This window comes from Bubalus bubalis, chromosome 8, assembly GCF_019923935.1.
Source record: "Bubalus bubalis isolate 160015118507 breed Murrah chromosome 8, NDDB_SH_1, whole genome shotgun sequence".
Classification (NCBI taxonomy): Eukaryota; Metazoa; Chordata; class Mammalia; order Artiodactyla; family Bovidae; genus Bubalus; species Bubalus bubalis.
The window spans coordinates 92,839,279-92,857,993 of record NC_059164.1 but is presented as its reverse complement, the minus strand read 5'-3'; the positions used below and the strand labels follow the sequence as shown (position 1 = coordinate 92,857,993).

Here is an 18,715-nt window from a genome sequence, read left to right as displayed (position 1 = left end):
CTTGTGGCCCAACGGTTAAGACTACACTTCCAATGCAAGGGTTGCAGGTTTGATCCCTGGTTGGGGAACTAAGATCCCACACGCCATGAGATGTGGCCAGAAAAAAAAATGGAATCGAAGTCAAAAGGAAAGCTGAACTAGAAGTCATGAACGTGAAAGTGAAAGTCATTCAGTCATGTCAGAATACTGGAGTGGGTAGCCTTTCCCTTCTCCAGGGGATCTTCCCAACCCAGGGATCGAACCCAGGTCTTCCCGCATTGCAGGCGGATTCTTTACCAGCTGAACCACAAGGGAAGCCCAGAAGAAGTCATAGGGAATTATCAGTCACACAACCAATACATAACTGGCTGGCTCAACTTAGGGGAATGGACACTCAGAAACAAGGAATCTATTAGCGAAGATGACCTTCCCAGAATTTGCCTAAGACTGTCTTAGTTACAGTCAGGAATATCTACTTTGTGCCTACTGATTAAACCATCCCACAAATGACATTATCTCTTTGTAAGCATCACTCAAAGTGTCAATGGTTCTACCCATTAATTCCTTTTACAGTAATGTCATTGTCTGACTCAACCTGCAGAGTGACATGGAGACAGGATAATTGGTGAAAAGTGGGGAACCAAAATAGTTTTCTTAATTGCTGAATGAAAAGACTTTTCACAATTAGATATAAAATCCATTTGGTAAAGTAGTTAAGCCTCTTCTTAAGAGGAGTTGAAAGCGTGAGAGAACGTGAGAGAGAGGAGACCTGGGTACTGCAGTTTCTCCTGCCAGGGGTGAATCTCTCTAGCAGCCACAGATCTTACCTCTGCCAACAATACTATCCTCTTGCCGTCAGGCCATATTACATGGTCAACTTGGGATCTCACTCGCTCCCAAGTCAGTTCTGGTGTCCGCAGACTCGCCTGGAACACATACAGCAAGCACATCATCAGCTGTGCCAAGTCCCACTTTTTGGATGGAAAGATGTTGAAGGGAGCCATTTCAAATAGCAAGTTGAAAGAAGCAACCAACATGCCAGATGGAGAATACCTGTCCTGGGTTGGTTAGGACTGTTCCATTTCAGGGGATTTAATCTTAGGCCCAGCCAGGGGAGGGATCACTCAGGATGTCATTCCACAACATATATTGTGCGCCCACTCTCTGCTGAGCACAGTAAAAGGTGCTATGGGAAATACAAAAGAAACCAAAGACATGGTTTCTGCCTTCAACAAGCTTGTACTTTGTTTTGGGACACAAAACAATACATTTGTGAGGGGATAAAAGCCTTTAATACTTATGAAGCAGCATGCAAACAGTGCAAATTAATACAGTGCAAACTGAACACGTAAGTGCTGAAGAGACACAGGAAAAGGAGGGTCAGAGCTGAGTGAGATTAGTTAGAGAAGGCTGAATGCCCTACAAAGAGCATGCGGGGGCCCAGGGTTCTGCCCTCATGTTCCAACGTCCCAGGTTCCACCTTATCAATGAGGGTGGTTCACCCTAAGGTTACAGAAGCTTTGTGACCTAGGTGCAAATGTGAGGTAGCCTTTAGAGCAATGCTTCATGGTAGAGTAAAGCTCCCAATGGCTCACCCTCCTTCCATTTCTGTATAGTGTATATTCCGAGAACAAGAGAAGAAATGTTAAGTTTATTAACGGCAGCAATCAAATAACATGTTTCTACCTCATGGTCTTTACTCATCATCCTCTCTGAATAGTCATTCATGCTATGCTATGCTAAGTCGCTTCAGTCGTGTCTGACTCTATGCGACCCCATAGACGGCAGCCCACCAGGCTCCCCCAACCCTGGGATTCTCCAGGCAAGAACACTGGAGTGGGTTGCCATTTCCTTCTCCAATGCATGAAAGTGAAGAGTGAAAGTGAGGTCGCTCAGTCGTGTCCGACTCTTAGCAACCCCATGGACTACAGCCTACCAGGCTCCTCCATCCATGGAATTTTCCAGGCAAGAGTACTAGAGTGGGGTGCCATTGCCTTCTCCGAATAGTCATTCAAGCTTTGGGCAAATGTTATCTCCTCAAAGAGCCTTCTTTGACTGCCCTAACTAAACAGCATCCTCAATGCACTCATCTTTCTGTTTTACTTCAGTATTAGGCACTAACTGACATAACTGTCTGTTTAGTCACTGTTTCCCACACTAGAATACAAGCTCTAAGAAAGCAGGCATATTGTCCACTGCTACTTCTTCAGCCAGTTAGTACTAAGCACAGAGCAGAGCAAGAACTCAACACAAATTTGCTAAGGAGTGAACGAACATTCTGGAATCCGTGATTACTTGAGTTTGCTATTTCCTTAAATTTCATTTATGTGCCCTGTGACACTACCATTGAAGACAGAGTAAACTTCTCCAAAGTGATTCAACCATAGGCTGGACAGTTTAGAAATATTAATATCTTTGACCACTTAATAAAGGGGCAGTATCACACAAAAGTAAAACTTAACCAAAAACAAAAAACAAAACAAAACCAAAAAAACCCCCACAAACCTCAAAAATAAAAACTAGACAAATTACTCATTATAAGCAAAATATCATGGTAAGACAAAGTAATGGAGTCATGCCACTCAAAAACCTCAAGGGTAGAAAGAGGCTCTGGTAGGTTGTTTTTTTCCCAGCTATTTTTAATAACAGAAGAATAGAACACAGAGTTAAAAAGAGAAACCATTTAAAATAGATATCCAACAAGCTCCCAGTATATCCACTGATCCTTACCTGGCAAGGCTGAAGCTCAATCAGAGCAGCCCTCAGTGGAGATGAAAGCATGCTTTGCTTGAGCCATTTACCCAGAGAGAAATATAGCTGTTCCAGAAAAGTGCCAGAAAAATTTAAAACCAGAGGCAAAGTCACACTGAGAGATACTTTGGTAAGTCTAATAAACAGCACTTCTATTAACTATTACTTGGGCAACTTGGTAGGATCAAGTGTTCTGTTGGATCGGAAAATTTTTGATGACTATAATAAAACTAGAGAATCAAGGTGATAGATTTTCCAGGTTTGAGGAACACATGCTACTGAACTGATTGTGACACCTGGAGATTCAATACTATAGTTTGGAAAATACATTAAGGGAAGAGTTAGCACCATGAAAGAGGGAGATAAAGAAAAGAAATCACAATATTTGATAGACACAGTCAATCTTAAGCAGTGTTCTCATCTCAGCCTATAGATTTCTCTGCCTTGACTTGTTTCTTTAGACCAACCCACTTGTCTCACTTTTATAGCAAATTCAAATATCCCCCAAATACTGACTAGCATACTGATTCACATTTATTATGTCCTTTTTTGCTCTTAATCCTAAACACAAAGATGAAATGGCTTACAGTACAAGTAGGCATCAAGCTTAGGTGGAAAAACAATCATCTGAAATGATTAAGTTGAGATGAAGAAGCCTTGTAGAATCCATACACAAAGGCCAAAAGGCTAGTGAGTGAACAGACTGGGAACCGCTCTGCTAGTACAGCCATGTTTAGGATGGCTGGTGACCCTGCTTCTTCTTCTAGTTTATGTTTCTTGGGAAAGAGAGAAAAAATAAAAGCCCCCAGTGATGAGTCACTTGATCTTACCACATCAATCTCCGTGTTGGAATGTCCCATGTTACAAACGATGCAGCTATTCTTCATACGATCTAAATGCTCTCTGGTTACCACATTCTTATTACCTTAAAAACAGAAGAGATATCTACATGAAAAGGAATGAAGTTCGACTCTTTCTCATACTATATGTAAACTGAACTTAAAATGGGTCAGAGACCGAAATGTAAGAATTAAAACTATAAAACTCCAAGCAAAGCATGGGAACAAATCTTTGTGACCTGGGTTAGACAATGGTTTCTTAGATAATAATACCTAAAGCACAAGCAACCAAAGGAAAAAATAAACTGACTACATTGAAATTAAATCATGTGCTGCAAATGATACCAATAAGAAAACGAATTGACAACCTATACAAAGGGACAAAATACTTGCAAATCATATATATGATAAAAATTCTTACAGATCAATAATAAAATTTCTACAGAACTCTTACAACTCAAAAATAAAATGACAACTCATTTTTTAAAGAAAGTTTTTGGCCGCACCATGTGGCATGCAGGATCTTAGTTCCCCAACCAAGGCTCAAACCCTGCCTGTGCTCGGAGCTCCCCTGTATTGGGAGCACAGAATCTTCAACACTGGACCATTGGGGAAGTCCCAAAGACAACTCATTTTAAAAATGAGTAAAGGATCTGAATAAACATTTTCAAAAGAAGATGTACAAAAATGTGTTGACATGCACATGCAAAGATGCAAATCAATACCACAGTGACAGTACTTCACACATACTAGGATGGCTATAATCGAAAAATCAGAAAGTAACAAGTGTTGACAAGGATGTAGAGAAACTGTAACTCATGCATTGTTGGCCGGATGTAAAATAATGTAGTTACTTTGGAAGGTTTGGCATTTCCTCCAAATGTTAAAAGTAGAGTTATCGTATGATCCACTTGTAGGTATACATCCAAAAGAACTACAGACACGTTCACAAAAAACTTGCATACAGTGTTCATAGCAGCATTGCTCATAAAGGCCAAAAAGTAAAAGCAACCCAAGTGTCCATCAACTGAAGAATGGACATCACTGAAATGTGATATAATCTTAAAATGGAATGTTACTCAGCAATCAAAAGGAAAGAAATACTGATACATGCTACAACATGCATGAAAGATGAAAATATTAAGCTAGGTATAAAATGCCAGTCACAAAAGAAAAACATAATGTATGGTTGTTTATATTAAATACCCAGAATAGGCAAATCTATAGAGACAGAAAATTTAATGGTGGCCTAGGGCTGGGGAAAAGTGGAGGGTAGAAGGAGGAGTGACTGCTAATGATGTAAGATTTCTTTTGGGGATGATAAAAAATGTTGTGGAATTAGATAATGGGATGTTGTACAACGTTAGTAAAAATCACTGAACTATATACTTTAAAAGGTGATTTTTACGGTATGTAAATTACATCTCAATAAAAAAATTAGATTCTGATGGTTGTATGACCCCATGAATTTGCTAGAAAACAGAAATGTATGGTAAATGAATTACATGTCAATAAAGTTACTTACAAAGAAAAGAGATTGAGGGGTTGATGTGAAACAAGAACAGTTTCTTATGGTCCCTCTTTGCCCCCAGCCCCCCCTTTAGGCTATAAATAATAGTTTTATTCTTAAATATTCTGATTTTCCTCCTTTAAAATAGAGTTATAAAAGAAATGCAATATTCCAATGGAAAGATAATAGTATGTATCTCAGATAAGGAAAGTAGCCATATCTCATATTACTCTCTAAAACTCAAAACCTACCTCTTTGGGAATTAACACAGCTACCTTGCCCACTTTCTCCAACCATGAGAAATTTTGCTCTAGCCTTGCTTTAGTTATAGGGACTAGAAAGAAATACACATCACTTTTAGAAGTAAAAATTTTTTTTAAATGTACAAATTTAAGATCTGGCTTCCCAAATAAAACTCATTGGTAGCCATCTGCTAGGTAGATGAGGATGGATAGAGATATAAAGCAGTTAAAAGGGCTAGAGAGAAACTTTCCTCTAGGGATGACCTAATGGTACACTTTTGGTCAGATCTCTAAAGAGATGGGAAGAACAGGAAAGATTGGTTTTGTGGACTACTATCTCTGGCTTTCAGAGTTTGGTTTTGTTTAGAGCATTTCCAGTCATTTTTCATTTGTTCCATGCACGTGTTCCCAAATGCCGTCCCACTGTCTGTGTCACAATCATACCTGTACAGGTGATAACAATATCCACTTGTCGGATGACCTCATTTAATTTCACCAGTCGAAATCCATCCATACTGTAGAAATAAAGTATGATCAGTTAACCTAAATAGGCAGCTGGAAAGCCTTCTGCCACATAACCTCAAAAGCTAGTACCCAAGTTGCTTTGGTACCTACATCACTTTTTGATATGGCTGGACTATTCTTAGCAGTGAAAAATTCAAACTGCTTCCTTAGTTCACATAGGACAGAAATAAAAGGTTCTTTCTACCACTGGGACCTAATTCTTCCTGATAATAGAGAGACAGGGTTAACTGAAACCCCAATCAACTTCCTAGAAAGTGTCATTTTACCTGAACCTAGTGCCCCACTGAAACTGCTCTCCCCAAGATCATCAATGATCTCCTGGATGCCAAAGCAAATTTTTCTTAAGACTCAAATATTACTTGATTTCCTCTGTTACATTAAACATTATTTGCCTTCTTAAAACTCGATTGTCCTGGAGTCCATGATGCTGTTTTCTCTTGGTTTTCCTAATTTTCTGATTGCTCCTTCTGGATCTCAGTCAATCCTTAAATGTTGGTTCCCTGTGGGGTGTTCTTTTCCTCTCTTTTTTCAGCATTTATCCATTCTTGCCCCTTGGATACAAATGATGCCTCAGAGGTGGCTTATTTTCACATGGATATCTTTAGCTTAGATCTCTCCAAAGCGTCAGAGCCACGGATCAAATTATCCACTGGATAGCCCCTCCTCATGTCCCACAAGGACCTCAAACTTATTATCTTCCCCACTCCACCATGCCTATCTATCTATGTTTTCTACCAACCCTATCTCTTCTTCTATATTTTGTGTCTTAACCAACAGCATTGCTGTTCACCCAACTCTAAAAGTCAAACTATAAGGTCCTAGCCTACTGCCTCTCTCTAGGTTAAAACTGTCACCAAATTCAGTTGATTCTTTTTCCTTAATTCCTTAAAACCTCTTTAATCTATACCGACTCAATAGAATTTGAACAAACTCCAGGAGATAGTGAAGGACAGGGAAGCCTAGTGTACTGCAGTCCATGAGGTCACAAAGAGTCAGAAATGACTTAGTGACTAAACAACAATCTATTTCCTCTTCTTTATACATGTAGGCCTGACATTCAGATTGTATTATTCCTTGCTGTGGTAGACTCTGGCCCAATCTCATTGCCTCTAAGTTTATGTCTAATTCATTTTGCAGAGTGATTTCCTGAAATGCAGTCTGGATCAGGTCACTTGCCTGCTTAAAATATTAATACTTCAGTGAGATTGCTTGGTATCAAGATAAGACAGGAAGACTTAAGTTGATATATGTGGGCAGCTCCATTAAGATACTTCCAGCTTCTTAAATATAAACATGTTATGCTCTCTCCTTCCTAGGAGACCCTTGAAAATGTTCCCTGTACCTGGAACTTACTTTCAAACTAAGAAGTCACTTAAACAAGTTTGAAAACTCAGCTCTATTGATACCTCTTTCTACCCTACCCCGCCTTGCTCTATCTTTTATTTATGTTTAATGGTCATTTTTTTTTAATTGGAAGTTTTTAAATCTCCCGCTCTTTAGTTAGATATTCCTCCTTTGTGCCCCCACAGAAGCATGTGCTGTTTATCTCTATCATTGCCCTTATTACACTGCACGGTGGTTATTTGTCTGTGTGCTTCTAAAAGCAAGAATTTGTTTCATTCTTCCACTCATCCTATTCATTCTCACCACAGAGCAGAGTACCTAACATAGAATAAGTGCTCAATTCATATTTATAAGGTAGTTTGAATCAGTATCTCAATCAGTATTAAAGCATGTTTAGGTTTCTCTAATAAACCCTGAAAGTGCTAGAATGGTGACAGTTCCCCTTGTGTGCTAGAGCCTTGACTTAGACAAAGTCAACAACTCTGTTGGGGAAAACTGTGGGTTGATGGCTAGCATGTGTGAGGAGTGGCAGACCAGGGGAAATGTCATGCCTCATCTATCGTGGGTGCCTTCCTTGGGCGGGTTAATGGTAAAGACTGGGTGGGTTATTCAGGCTACAGACAAGGGGACTGTGTGGTTGTTTTCAGGGACAGTGGTACTAAGTTGGCCAAAAAGTTCATTTCATTTTCCTGTAAGATTTTACCCAATATTTCTATCCTGTTGAGGGTGGCAAGAGACAATTTTAGTAAGTTACCACTTAGTGGGCATGTATTATGTGACAGCCCCTCTACACTTTGCATAGTTATATATTTATTATAATGTATGTGTTAGTCCTTCAGTCATGTTCAACTCTTTGCAACACCATGGACTGTAGCCCACCAGGCTCCTCTGTCCATGGGATTCTCCAGGTAAGAATACTGGAGTGGGTAGCCATTTCCTTCTCCAGGGGATCTTCTCGACCCAGGGATTGAATCTGGGTCTCCTGCACTGCTGGCAGATTCTTTACCATCTGAGCCACCAGGGGAGCATTATCATAATAATTATATAATTATTTTCTGAAAGTTCATAATTGAGGTAGATAAGATTACACACAATTTACAGATGAGAGAGGAACTATTTTTTAAATTTTAACTTTGGAATCATTTCAAGCTTAAGAATTATAAGCACAGTACAAACAACTCCTATGTATCCTTCAATCAGAGTTAGTAGATTTCACCCTTCACTTGGTTTGTCTGACATTTCTTCCTGATCACACTGAGGTGATGCATCTGGGGGAGGCATGTGACAGAAGTGCTCTTTTAGGTGCATCACTTTGGAAAGGATCTGACGCCAGCCTATTTCTTTTTTGATCATTGTTTTCAAAGGGAGAGGGATGGCATGCGGAGCTGGGAAGGGGTACCTGTCTTCTGACTCAAGGTGTCCCCTGTTACTGCTTCCACAGGAGTAGCAAATTCTAGCTTCCCTGATAATCTCTGTTCTCCCAGAGCAGAGCTCCTAGGTCTTTGAAAGACGGGTGCTTACAGTTAATACCAGCCTCTCAGGATCCAGGCCCCTCCAAGAGAAAATGTTATGTTAACTAGGCCATTCTTTGGAGGCAGTTACAAGATCACATTAGACAGTGCTGCAAAGGAAAAAGCAGATCTCCTTGTGCATGCTTACCAGGCTTGAAGAGCACAGATGGGGTCGATCTCAGTCACATACACAATGGAGCCCATAGCTTTCAAGGCAGCACAGCACCCCTTCCCGACCTGGAGAGAGGAGAAAGAACGCATGATAAGGAAAGTCACGAAGAAAACAGCTCCTCAAAGCTTCTGGCGAAGTGTACCCCCCTTTCCGCCCCCAAAGGGAATTTCACTGAATAGATTCATGCTTGGGGGAAAATAGGAAAAAAAATAAATGAATGCATTTCATAAACAAACTTCTCAGCCCTGCTTAGCACATGCATGTGCACAAGTACACCCACACTCACGATTTATAATCAAAACACAAGCTAAAAGAACATCGCAAACAGCGCACTGGAACAGTCAGAAAATCAACTTAAGGAAAAAATAGCAAAAATGCAAAGGGAAAAAGAAAGATTGTACTTTAACCAGAGGGCTTCTGAAGTTACTTTTCCCCCATTTAAAATGGTAAATGAATGTAGTTTGATGTCCACAGAAGTGAAAAATTCTAGTATATTTCTGCAAAATACATTTTAAATTTCTAATAACTGAAAGATTAAACCTTACCTCTCCATAGCCACAGACTACCACCTGCTTCCCACCAAACATCATGTCTGTTGTTCTTTTAAGTCTACAGGGGAAGAAAAATTGAATCAGAAAAATCTCTAGTTTCTTCCTTAAGATTAGATTGAGTCTCTTTGTTTTCATGGTGGTTTTTTTTTTTTTTGGTTTTGGGTCTTTGTTTTGAATGTTGAAAGTAAGCCTGGTTTCTATTCTAAAGAAACTATTTAATGACTAGAAAGAAAATTTCAATAAAATATGCATTTTCTGACTCCATGCTATCCAATCAATTCCATCCATATGTAAGGGTTTTTTCTCTTTTTTCCCTTATCCTGGGAGTAGTGCAAAAGGGAAGAAGCTATAGACCACAAAGTAACTTTTAAACATAAAAGCAATATATATTTATTATATAAGATTTAGAATATATAATATTTGGAAATAAAGATAAAAAGTAAATAAAAATAATGTAATTTTATTTAGGAGGTGACAAAGCTCTGGCTTAATGTAAACTTTCTAGCTTATTGAATGAGATACATAAAATATAACATTGATAAATGAGTCCTATATTTAGTAATATCACAATGGCCAGTAGGTCCCACATTAATTCAGGTAGGGTAACAGGCAACAGGGTGGAGAAGAGCCATGAAACATGCCAACAGTGACTGCATAAGCAGTGAGTTTTCTGGGCTGAGTCCTTTGCAGACGTGTTCTACTTCTTTGTCTCTGAGTCTCTATGAGGCTAGAATAAAGGTCCTTACTGTTTTCAGGCTCTCTTGGAAGAAGTCGTACGAGCAGTTTCTGGTTTCTCTTTAGGTCTGGTTGATCTCCCTTCTCTAGGAAGCCCTGGCTATGCAGAAGAAACTTTTCAACTAAAATCTGCCATTCTGAGACAGTTCTGACAAATATCTGTGGGTCTTTCTACTGATCTATCTGGTTAACCTCTCCTGTTGAAAAGAGTCTAAAAATGCCCCAAGGGAAAGCAGAAATCTATCTTTTTAATGACTTGACAACTCCACTCACTAGGAACTAGTGTAACTCCATGAACCCCAATAAGACTCAGTAACTATCAATTAAGTGCAGAGGCAATTTCTGTTGAGTGATGAGGATAAGTCTGGCTTGGCAACAACCATATTCAAAAGTCATGGCTTAGAATGGTCCTGGACTGGCTCAGCACCAACAAGGAAATCACTAGTGCCTGTGGTGTTCCAAACTACCTGATGTTCAGTCTGGTAATGTGGCCCACAGGCCCTTTCTTCACTTTTCCATTAACCTATATATGATGGAAACCATTTGGTTTGGCAGTATTCTAAACCAACTTAATGCTTTCATACAGGGAATTATTGAGTCATCTTAGCAAGAAAGAAGAAATGTCAGGACACAAGTGTAGACAACTGGGTTCTGGAAGAACACAGTTTTTGGTATATTATATCTAAGTAGATTTTTTTTTCAGACTTGTAGTCCTCACAGATTTGAAAAACTACAAATGCCTCTGGGAAATGACCCTTTGCTCACTATGATTTTCCAGATGGCCATAGAACTGTTATGATGGTTGAAACTTAAGTCATGACAACATGACCTGGAAGAGAAATACCAGGAACCTTTTCCTAAATCACCAAAGATACTTACTTATACTGACTTTAGTTACTGACTTCCAGGCTTGATAGGATGACAAAGTAAAAACTGTCACCAAAAGACAGGAGTTGGTCTGATTTTTTAAGTAAAATAGATTCACTTGCAATAGCGATAGCAATAGTAACTCTATGTCATAAAATACTGAGTATTGAGTATGATGTAATAGTGATAGCAAAGGTATCTTTGGGTTATAAAATATTGAGTATGATATGTGTTATAAAATATTATGTCTGAGATATAACTAGTTTCGTCCTATAAGGTATATATATAGAAACAAAGAATACATTTTCAGAGTCTGTATACAGCTTAGAGGTGCTACACAAATCATTTCCAGAAACAACCAAAACCAAAAAATTTAGAACCTCAATTCAACAACTGAAGTTCACTCCAAAGATAATCCATTACCCATCAAGAATTGATTCACGGCAACAGTAGAGGTTGTCAAATTTCTGTTTCGTGACTGAGTCATTGACATTCATAGCTGGAACACACAGCTTCCCAGCTTTGGATAGCTGGTAGAGCCTAAGGAAAAAGGAAATAAAAAAGAACATAAAATAATGAGATATTACAATCCATCAGTTTCATATCAAATTTTACAAATAAGTTAATTGAGTAGGCATGAGAGCCTAAGACACAACTAGTTTCATCCTATAAAGTATATATAGAGAAATAGAGAATACTTTTTCCAGAGTCTATATACAGCTTAGAAATAAAGATCTTAATCAAAAGGCACATGGGGAAAATCTTTGACCCACCTCTAAATTTTAAGGATTAAAATGTAAAACTTTAAATTGCTTATTAATTTTATTTCTCTTTTTAATTATAAGAGAAACTTTTAAGTACTGTTTTAATCCCACTACTCTAAAGCAGCAATTTTAACTTTCAAATAGTCTTAATTTCATAATTTCAGTATCAGATCAGATCAGATCAGTCACTCAGTCATGTCTGACTCTTTGCGACCCCATGAATCGCAGCATGCCAGGCCTCCCTGTCCATCGCCAACTCCCGGAGTTCAGTGAGACTCACGTCCATCGAGTCAGTGATGCCATCCAGCCATCTCATCCTCTGTCGTCCCCTTCTCCTCTTGCCCCCAATCCCTCCCAGCATCAGAGTCTTTTCCAATGAGTCAACTCTTCACATGAGGTGGCCAAAGTACTGGAGTTTCAGCTTCAGCATCATTTCTTCCAAAGAAATCCCAGGGCTGATCTCCTTCAGAATGGACTGGTTGGATCTCCTTGCAGTCCAAGGGACTCTCAAGAGTCTTCTCCAACACCACAGTTCAAAAGCATCAATTCTTCGGTGCTCAGCTTTCTTCACAGTCCAACTCTCACATCCATACATGACCACAGGAAAAACCATAGCCTTGACTAGACGGACCTTTGTTGGAAAAGTAATGTCTCTGCTTTTCAATATGCTATCTAGGTTGGTCATAACTTTCCTTCCAAGGAGTAAGCGTCTTTTAATTTCATGGCTGCAGTCACCATCTGTAGTGATTTTGGAGCCCAGAAAAATAAAGTCTGACACTGTTTGCCCATCTATTTCCCATGAAGTGATGGGACCGGATGCCATGATCTTCGTTTTCTGAATGTTGAGCTTTAAGTCAACTTTTTTACTCTCCACTTTCACTTTCATCAAGAGGCTTTTGAGTTCCTCTTCACTTTCTGCCATAAGGGTGGTGTCATCTGCATATCTGAGGTTATTGATATTTCTCCCGGCAATCTTGATTCCAGCTTGTGTTCCTTCCAGTCCAGCGTTTCTCATGATGTACTCTGCATATAAGTTAAATAAACAGGGTGACAATATACGGCCTTGACGAACTCCTTTTCCTATTTGGAACCAGTCTGTTGTTCCATGTCCAGTTCTAACTGTTGCTTCCTCACCTGCATATAGGTTTCTCAAGAGGCAGGTCAGGTGGTCTGGTATTCCCATCTCTTTCAGAATTTTCCACAGTTTATTGTGATCCACACAGTCAAAGGCTTTGGCATAGTCAATAAAGCAGAAATAGATGCTTTTCTGGAACTCTCTTGCTTTTTTGATGATCCAGCAGATGTTGGCAATTTGATCTCTGGTTCCTCTGCCTTTTCTAAAACCAGCTTGAACATCAGGAAGTTCACAGTTCACATATTGCTGAAGCCTGGCTTGAAGAATTTTGAGCATTACTTTACTAGCGTGTGAGATGAGTGCAATTGTGCGGTAGTGTGAGCATTCTTTGGCATTGCCTTTCTTTGGAATTGGAATGAAAACTGACCTTTTCCAGTCCTGTGGCCACTGCTGAGCTTTCCAAACTTGCTAAATATGTATATCTACATGCATACTAAGTCGCTTCAGTCATGTCTGACTCTGTGCAACCCTATGGACTGTAGCCCACCAGGCTCTTCTGTCCATGGATTCTCCAGGCAAGAATACTGGAGTGGATTGCCATTCCCTTCTCCAGAGGATCTTCCTGACCCAGGGATCAAATCCACGCCTCCTGCATTGGTGGGTGGGTTCTTTACCACTAGCACCACCTGGGAAGTCCATATATCCATATATAAAGGTTATTTTTTTTTTAATTCAGTCAACTAAAAATTCGAACCAGATGTTTTATTCAAAACTCACCTCTTTCTAAAAGTTTGAAAATTTGGGACAATTCATAGTTTTATACATTCAAAAAGATCACAATATAATGAAGCAGTGATAGTGGCTTATTCAGAATTTATTTCCCTAAAACTTTCTTACTTTAGCTCTTTCTGGGTAAATAATAGGAAACAGAAATGGTTACAATTGTATTCAGGGAATACAATTTGAGAAACAGACTCATTTGAGAAACAGAATCCTAATACTTGCTCTCTCTGTATGAATGTAAGCTCTCTGAGGAACCAGGATTTTTTTTCCCCACTGCGAGATCCCTAGCATGGTTTTTAGAGCAGTTATCGGTTCATTGCAGAAGTTCAATAAGTGAATTTGTCCAAAAAAGACAAGCAGTCATTGTATTACAATGCTAGAAAACATGAGGCCCACACTGTTCCCCTATCCACTCCTCACTATTTAAGTTTGTTATTTGTGTTGTTAATTTAAAACACAAGTATGTGGATTCGGATCTCATCATTTCAGAGCATCATTTTAATTTTTAACATAATGTAGTCTGTAAGTGGGCTTCCCTGGTGGCTCAGTGGTAAAGAATCCATCTGCCAATGCAGGAGACTTGGGTTTGATCCCTGGGTCGGGAAGATCCCCTAGAGAAGGAAACGGCAACCCACTCCACTATTCTTCCTGGGAAAACCCCATGGGCAGAGAAGCCTGGTGGGCTACCATCCATGGACTTGCAAAGAGTTGAACATGACTTAGCAAATAAACAGCAACAACAATTCTGTAAGTATGTGATTACATGAACATAGGTCCAGGCTGCATAAAGCCAGCATGCCTATGTTAAATCTTACCTATGAACTCCGGTAACACTCTCCTCCACTATGCCCTTGATTTTCTTAAACATGTTGGGATACTTCTTATAAATCCAGTGAGTAAGATCCCCTCCATCATCCAAGATCTGGAATAATAAGCATCAATAATGTCATATTTAAAATTTTGTAAATGGTTAAACAAAGTAATTTACAGTGGTCATTATACAGAAGAAAACGACAGTGAGATGAAAGGTCAACTGTAATTCTCACAGCCAAGTGAACTTCCCAAATGACATACCTACTAGGATCAAACTATACAGCAATGCCATGAGGATTTTCTTATGGACTAATAGCTTAAGTGATCACCTAGACCACTAGCTCCTGACTGTACTATAGTCAGAAAGCTTAAACCTAATAGCATATTTATAGTAGTTAAATTCAGGACTTTGAATATAATCAGTGAAAGCTTAGTAAAACCAGATAATTAGTCTCTCTCCCAGAACAATGGCTTATAAAACTGTATTTGTTAGCCCTTTACTTCTCCCAAAGTACAGGCATTCTCCTACCCAAAAAGCTCAGGCAGCACTGTAGGGTTTTGCCTAGCACAACCTCACACTCTCTATAAACCAAATTAAAAATAACTAGGGAACTGTGCAGCATGTAGGTGTGCAAGCATGCCTCTGAACAGCTCATCACTATTTCAGGTTGGGATTAAAGACAAACACAAAGCTGTGCCCACTGGAGCTTTCATCAGCAGAGGAAAGTTTCTGAATTATAAATAAGCTAAAGAAAGATCAGCTTAGAATACGATTAGGCAGTAGGCTGTGGCATTTCAGCCCTTTACCTAGCTGTCAGAAATGCTTGGCAGGACTTTCCAAATTGTCACATCCACTCTCCCAGAAAGACCCACAGGACTGAGCTGCCCTCTGCTGGCACATGCCCATTTTGCAGCTCCATCAGTTAACTCCACTACAAGTGTCAAAGGCGCCATCCTGGATCCCTGCCTACACACAATCTCCAACCTTGTGTCTAATACCTGACCTCTTTTTTGCTTCTGCCCTTGTTTTTTTGTTTTGTTTTGGGCCGCACCACTTAGCTTGTGGAATCCTAGTTCCCTGATCAGGGACTGAACCCAGACCCTTGGCAGTGAGAATATGGAGTCCTAACCACTGGACCGCCAGGGAATTCCCAATTCTGCTCCTGCTGTTAATCTATTTTCTCTGATTCCACCAAACCTTATTTGGGAGTAGAGATCCAAGGCTGGACTCACTCTTACACTTGCTCCATACTGTAAGTCAGTGCTCCATTTCTCTTGTGGTAGAAACCCTCAGAACAGAGTCCCTAAGGAACAGAAAGTGTCCTCTGCATTTCTCTCTCCCTTTTTACATGTATGAAATCTCTCATGGCATTTTTCCTTGCAGCCTCTGATCCCTAGCATACAAAACATGCTATACAGGAAAGACAGTATCTTAGAATAACTATTCTCATCCACTTTTTCCTCTTAACAAAGATTTTGAATACAGGCAGGTGGTTGCTATCCCTAATATTTATTTAATGAATAAAGCCTATAATTATCAGCCTGTCATTCTACTGCAGAAAATTCTTGTCACCCAGGAATCTTCCTGAGGTTAGCGAGCAAGTAAAAGTACTAGATCTTTACAGGATCCAAAAAGATTATGGGTACTGTTTTCTGGGGTCACAGTTCTTATTCTTGTCTTACTCACTTTGTCAACCTTTCCAGCAGTTTGTGCTGATCTACAATCTGTAAATGCTTGCTATGTACAATGCCCTGTCCTCCCTATGTTCGTGACTATACAATTAATATTTTATTCCCAGTAGAACCTCTGTCAGTCACACTCTGTTGTGCTGGAATGAGCTGACTCATTGTGCAGCCAACTCCTCCCTCCCTTTGAGGATACAAAGGTTTTAACCCAGCTTTCCTCAAATCAACTCTTGGTGCATTATGACCTGCATCACAGAATCTAGAAAGACAGGCTGCTTCTCCTTCTGTCTCCCAGGTAAAGCCTGCTCTGCAGTCTTTAGCAGCAAGTAATAGTTGGACTAGAGCTTCAAGGATTCTTGTTTTTAGTTGATTTCCTTAATTTCTCCTCTCACTCCTATCCAGAAAGGTTTGCAAAGTAGGAGTATATCGTACTTGTGCAGCTTTGTGCTTCCCCTATGAATCTAATATGCTATCAGACTTCAAGCACTTTTAAAAAAAGTGAAACAAAAATAAAAACTAAGCAAAAATTAAAAGCCCCAACTTCCTAAGGTGAGAAATGAATAAAGAAGAAATTTGAACTTGGATCCCTTCAGGTTTACTATAAATTTAGCAAGTGATTCTAGAGAGAAATACCACAGGAGCTGTGTGTGTTGGGGGAGGTGCTGGTGAGCAGTGTTAGGGGATAGTAACTCATTCATCTTACTTTTTAACCAGTCATGTGTGAACCCGGAGTAGTATTTTAACGCTGCTGATGAATATGAGCATTTCTAAGATCAGCACTGACAATTATAAGCACTTTGAGGCTATAAAGAGGTTTAATATTCTTGGGATGTCCTAAGCATAAGCATCTAGTTCTGCTGGAAGTCCAGGTGCATCAGATGAAAAAGGAAACATCTTCCTTCCTGTTGGGAAACCCTCTCCCAGGCCACATCCTCCCTCCCCGTACCCCCAGGTCCCAATGAACTGTGCTAACAGAAACCTAACACACCATGTTTGGCTGCCAGCCCTCCACATTCACACATCTGTCAATGCACCACCAGAAGTCATCTTCTGACTCTCCTTTCCAGGCAAACACAGGAAACCCTGAGAAACAAGAACAAAGAGAAACCATTAAAGCCTGAAAAAAGGGCTGACCCTCAGTTTTGGCAAGAAGATGAGATGCTAGTTTTCCCCAGTTCCAAACTTGTTTTGCTGTACTTCTTAGGCTGACGTTCTTCACTGATTAAATATTGTCTTCAGCCCCCTTTATCCATTCCTTCGTCTTTGATGGTCGTTTTATTCTTGTTAGACCAAAGAGGACAAACAAAAGGGCCAAGAGTATGAGGGATGCTAAAAATATGACTAAAGGCAAAAAAGAGGAAACTAGAAATATGTACTTTTTCATCTAGTCCAACTAGAATTCCCACCATTTCCCAACTACATTTTGATCTTTCTTTGCTTCTCTACCTTAGTCATTCCACCTTCTTCATCAGGAAAACTCTTACACTCTTCTTCCTCTGTTCAAATGTTGCTACACTTCACTGGCCAATTAAGTGGCATGTTCCTAATGAAGCCTTATTAACTCAGCTGTAAGTGATCTCTCATGGAATCTGATCTTTTATTAGCCCCTTGCTGGTACACTGAATGTGGACGTATGATCTGTTGTGGCATTATCATATATGTCCTTGTATTATCATTGTTTGTACATGTGTCTTTTCTCCTCAACTACAATATAAGGTTCTGAGTGCAAAGACTCTCTTATTTGCCCTTAGAGTCAGTCAATAAGCATTTGTTGGAAAAAAAATGAATGTGTATGTACAATTAATTGAACTACATATTTATATATGTGCACTTTCTATACATAATTTACACATTAATAAAAATCTTACAAATGAATGAATGTAAATGAAAGAACAAATAAAATGTTGACAGTGTTTGCAAAAGGAGAGATATACATGCACTATAGAACTTTCCCAGAATTTCTCAAGAGCTCTGAAGCAAATTTTTGTACCCTGATCTGTGTTGTGCTGTCAGAGAGGGAGTGCAAGAAACCGGCAAAGTCCAAATTTCTCTATCTCTTTTTTTCTGACACAGTCATTTATTTTTCTTGCCATTGGCAAACACTCCCCAAATCTTACTCACCAGAAATTAACAGAGCGTCTCCATTTTCCTCCCTGACAATCCTTATGAATGGAAAGGGCTTTAAGGGAGCAACTGCCAATGACAATGTCGAGTGGATAGACCATGTCCTTCCTTTGTTTCAAAACTACCCATTCTGGCAGTATCCCAACCAGGTTTCAACGCTCCTGTGTTTCAAAGTGGTCTTCACAAAAGCCCACATTTTAAGGCTATATGGAGGAGCACAGAGAACACTTAATAGTGGTAATAGCCTTGTAGATTTTGAAAAGGCAGTATTAGTCCACATCAGGATTAAGGGTCTCTGGCTTTTAATGTGGTGTAAGCCACAAAAATTGGCAATAATATAGAAGACCAATATTTATGGAAAAGGGGAAGAGAATTCAGAAATACAACAACAGAGCTGCTCTAATCAATGCTCTAGGAAAAGCCATCCTGAAGGAGAAACAGCCT

General features: G+C 39.5%; 1 protein-coding gene across 6 annotated transcripts in view; it reads right to left on the bottom strand.

Moving 5' to 3' along the window:
- The window catches only part of AHCYL2 (adenosylhomocysteinase like 2), a 187,523-nt gene that overhangs the window by 6,398 nt on the left and 162,410 nt on the right, over positions 1–18,715 (bottom strand). For all 6 annotated transcript variants that reach the window (XM_025291505.2, XM_025291506.2, XM_025291507.2 and 3 more), the window contains exons 6-13: positions 17,136–17,230; positions 14,464–14,570; positions 11,450–11,566; positions 9,419–9,482; positions 8,850–8,938; positions 5,766–5,836; positions 3,561–3,655; positions 807–905 (exon numbers count right to left, since the gene is read on the bottom strand). In XM_025291505.2, coding sequence (XP_025147290.1) covers positions 807–905; positions 3,561–3,655; positions 5,766–5,836; positions 8,850–8,938; positions 9,419–9,482; positions 11,450–11,566; positions 14,464–14,570; positions 17,136–17,230 — 737 coding nt within the window. The remainder of the gene's footprint in view (positions 1–806; positions 906–3,560; positions 3,656–5,765; positions 5,837–8,849; positions 8,939–9,418; positions 9,483–11,449; positions 11,567–14,463; positions 14,571–17,135; positions 17,231–18,715) is intronic.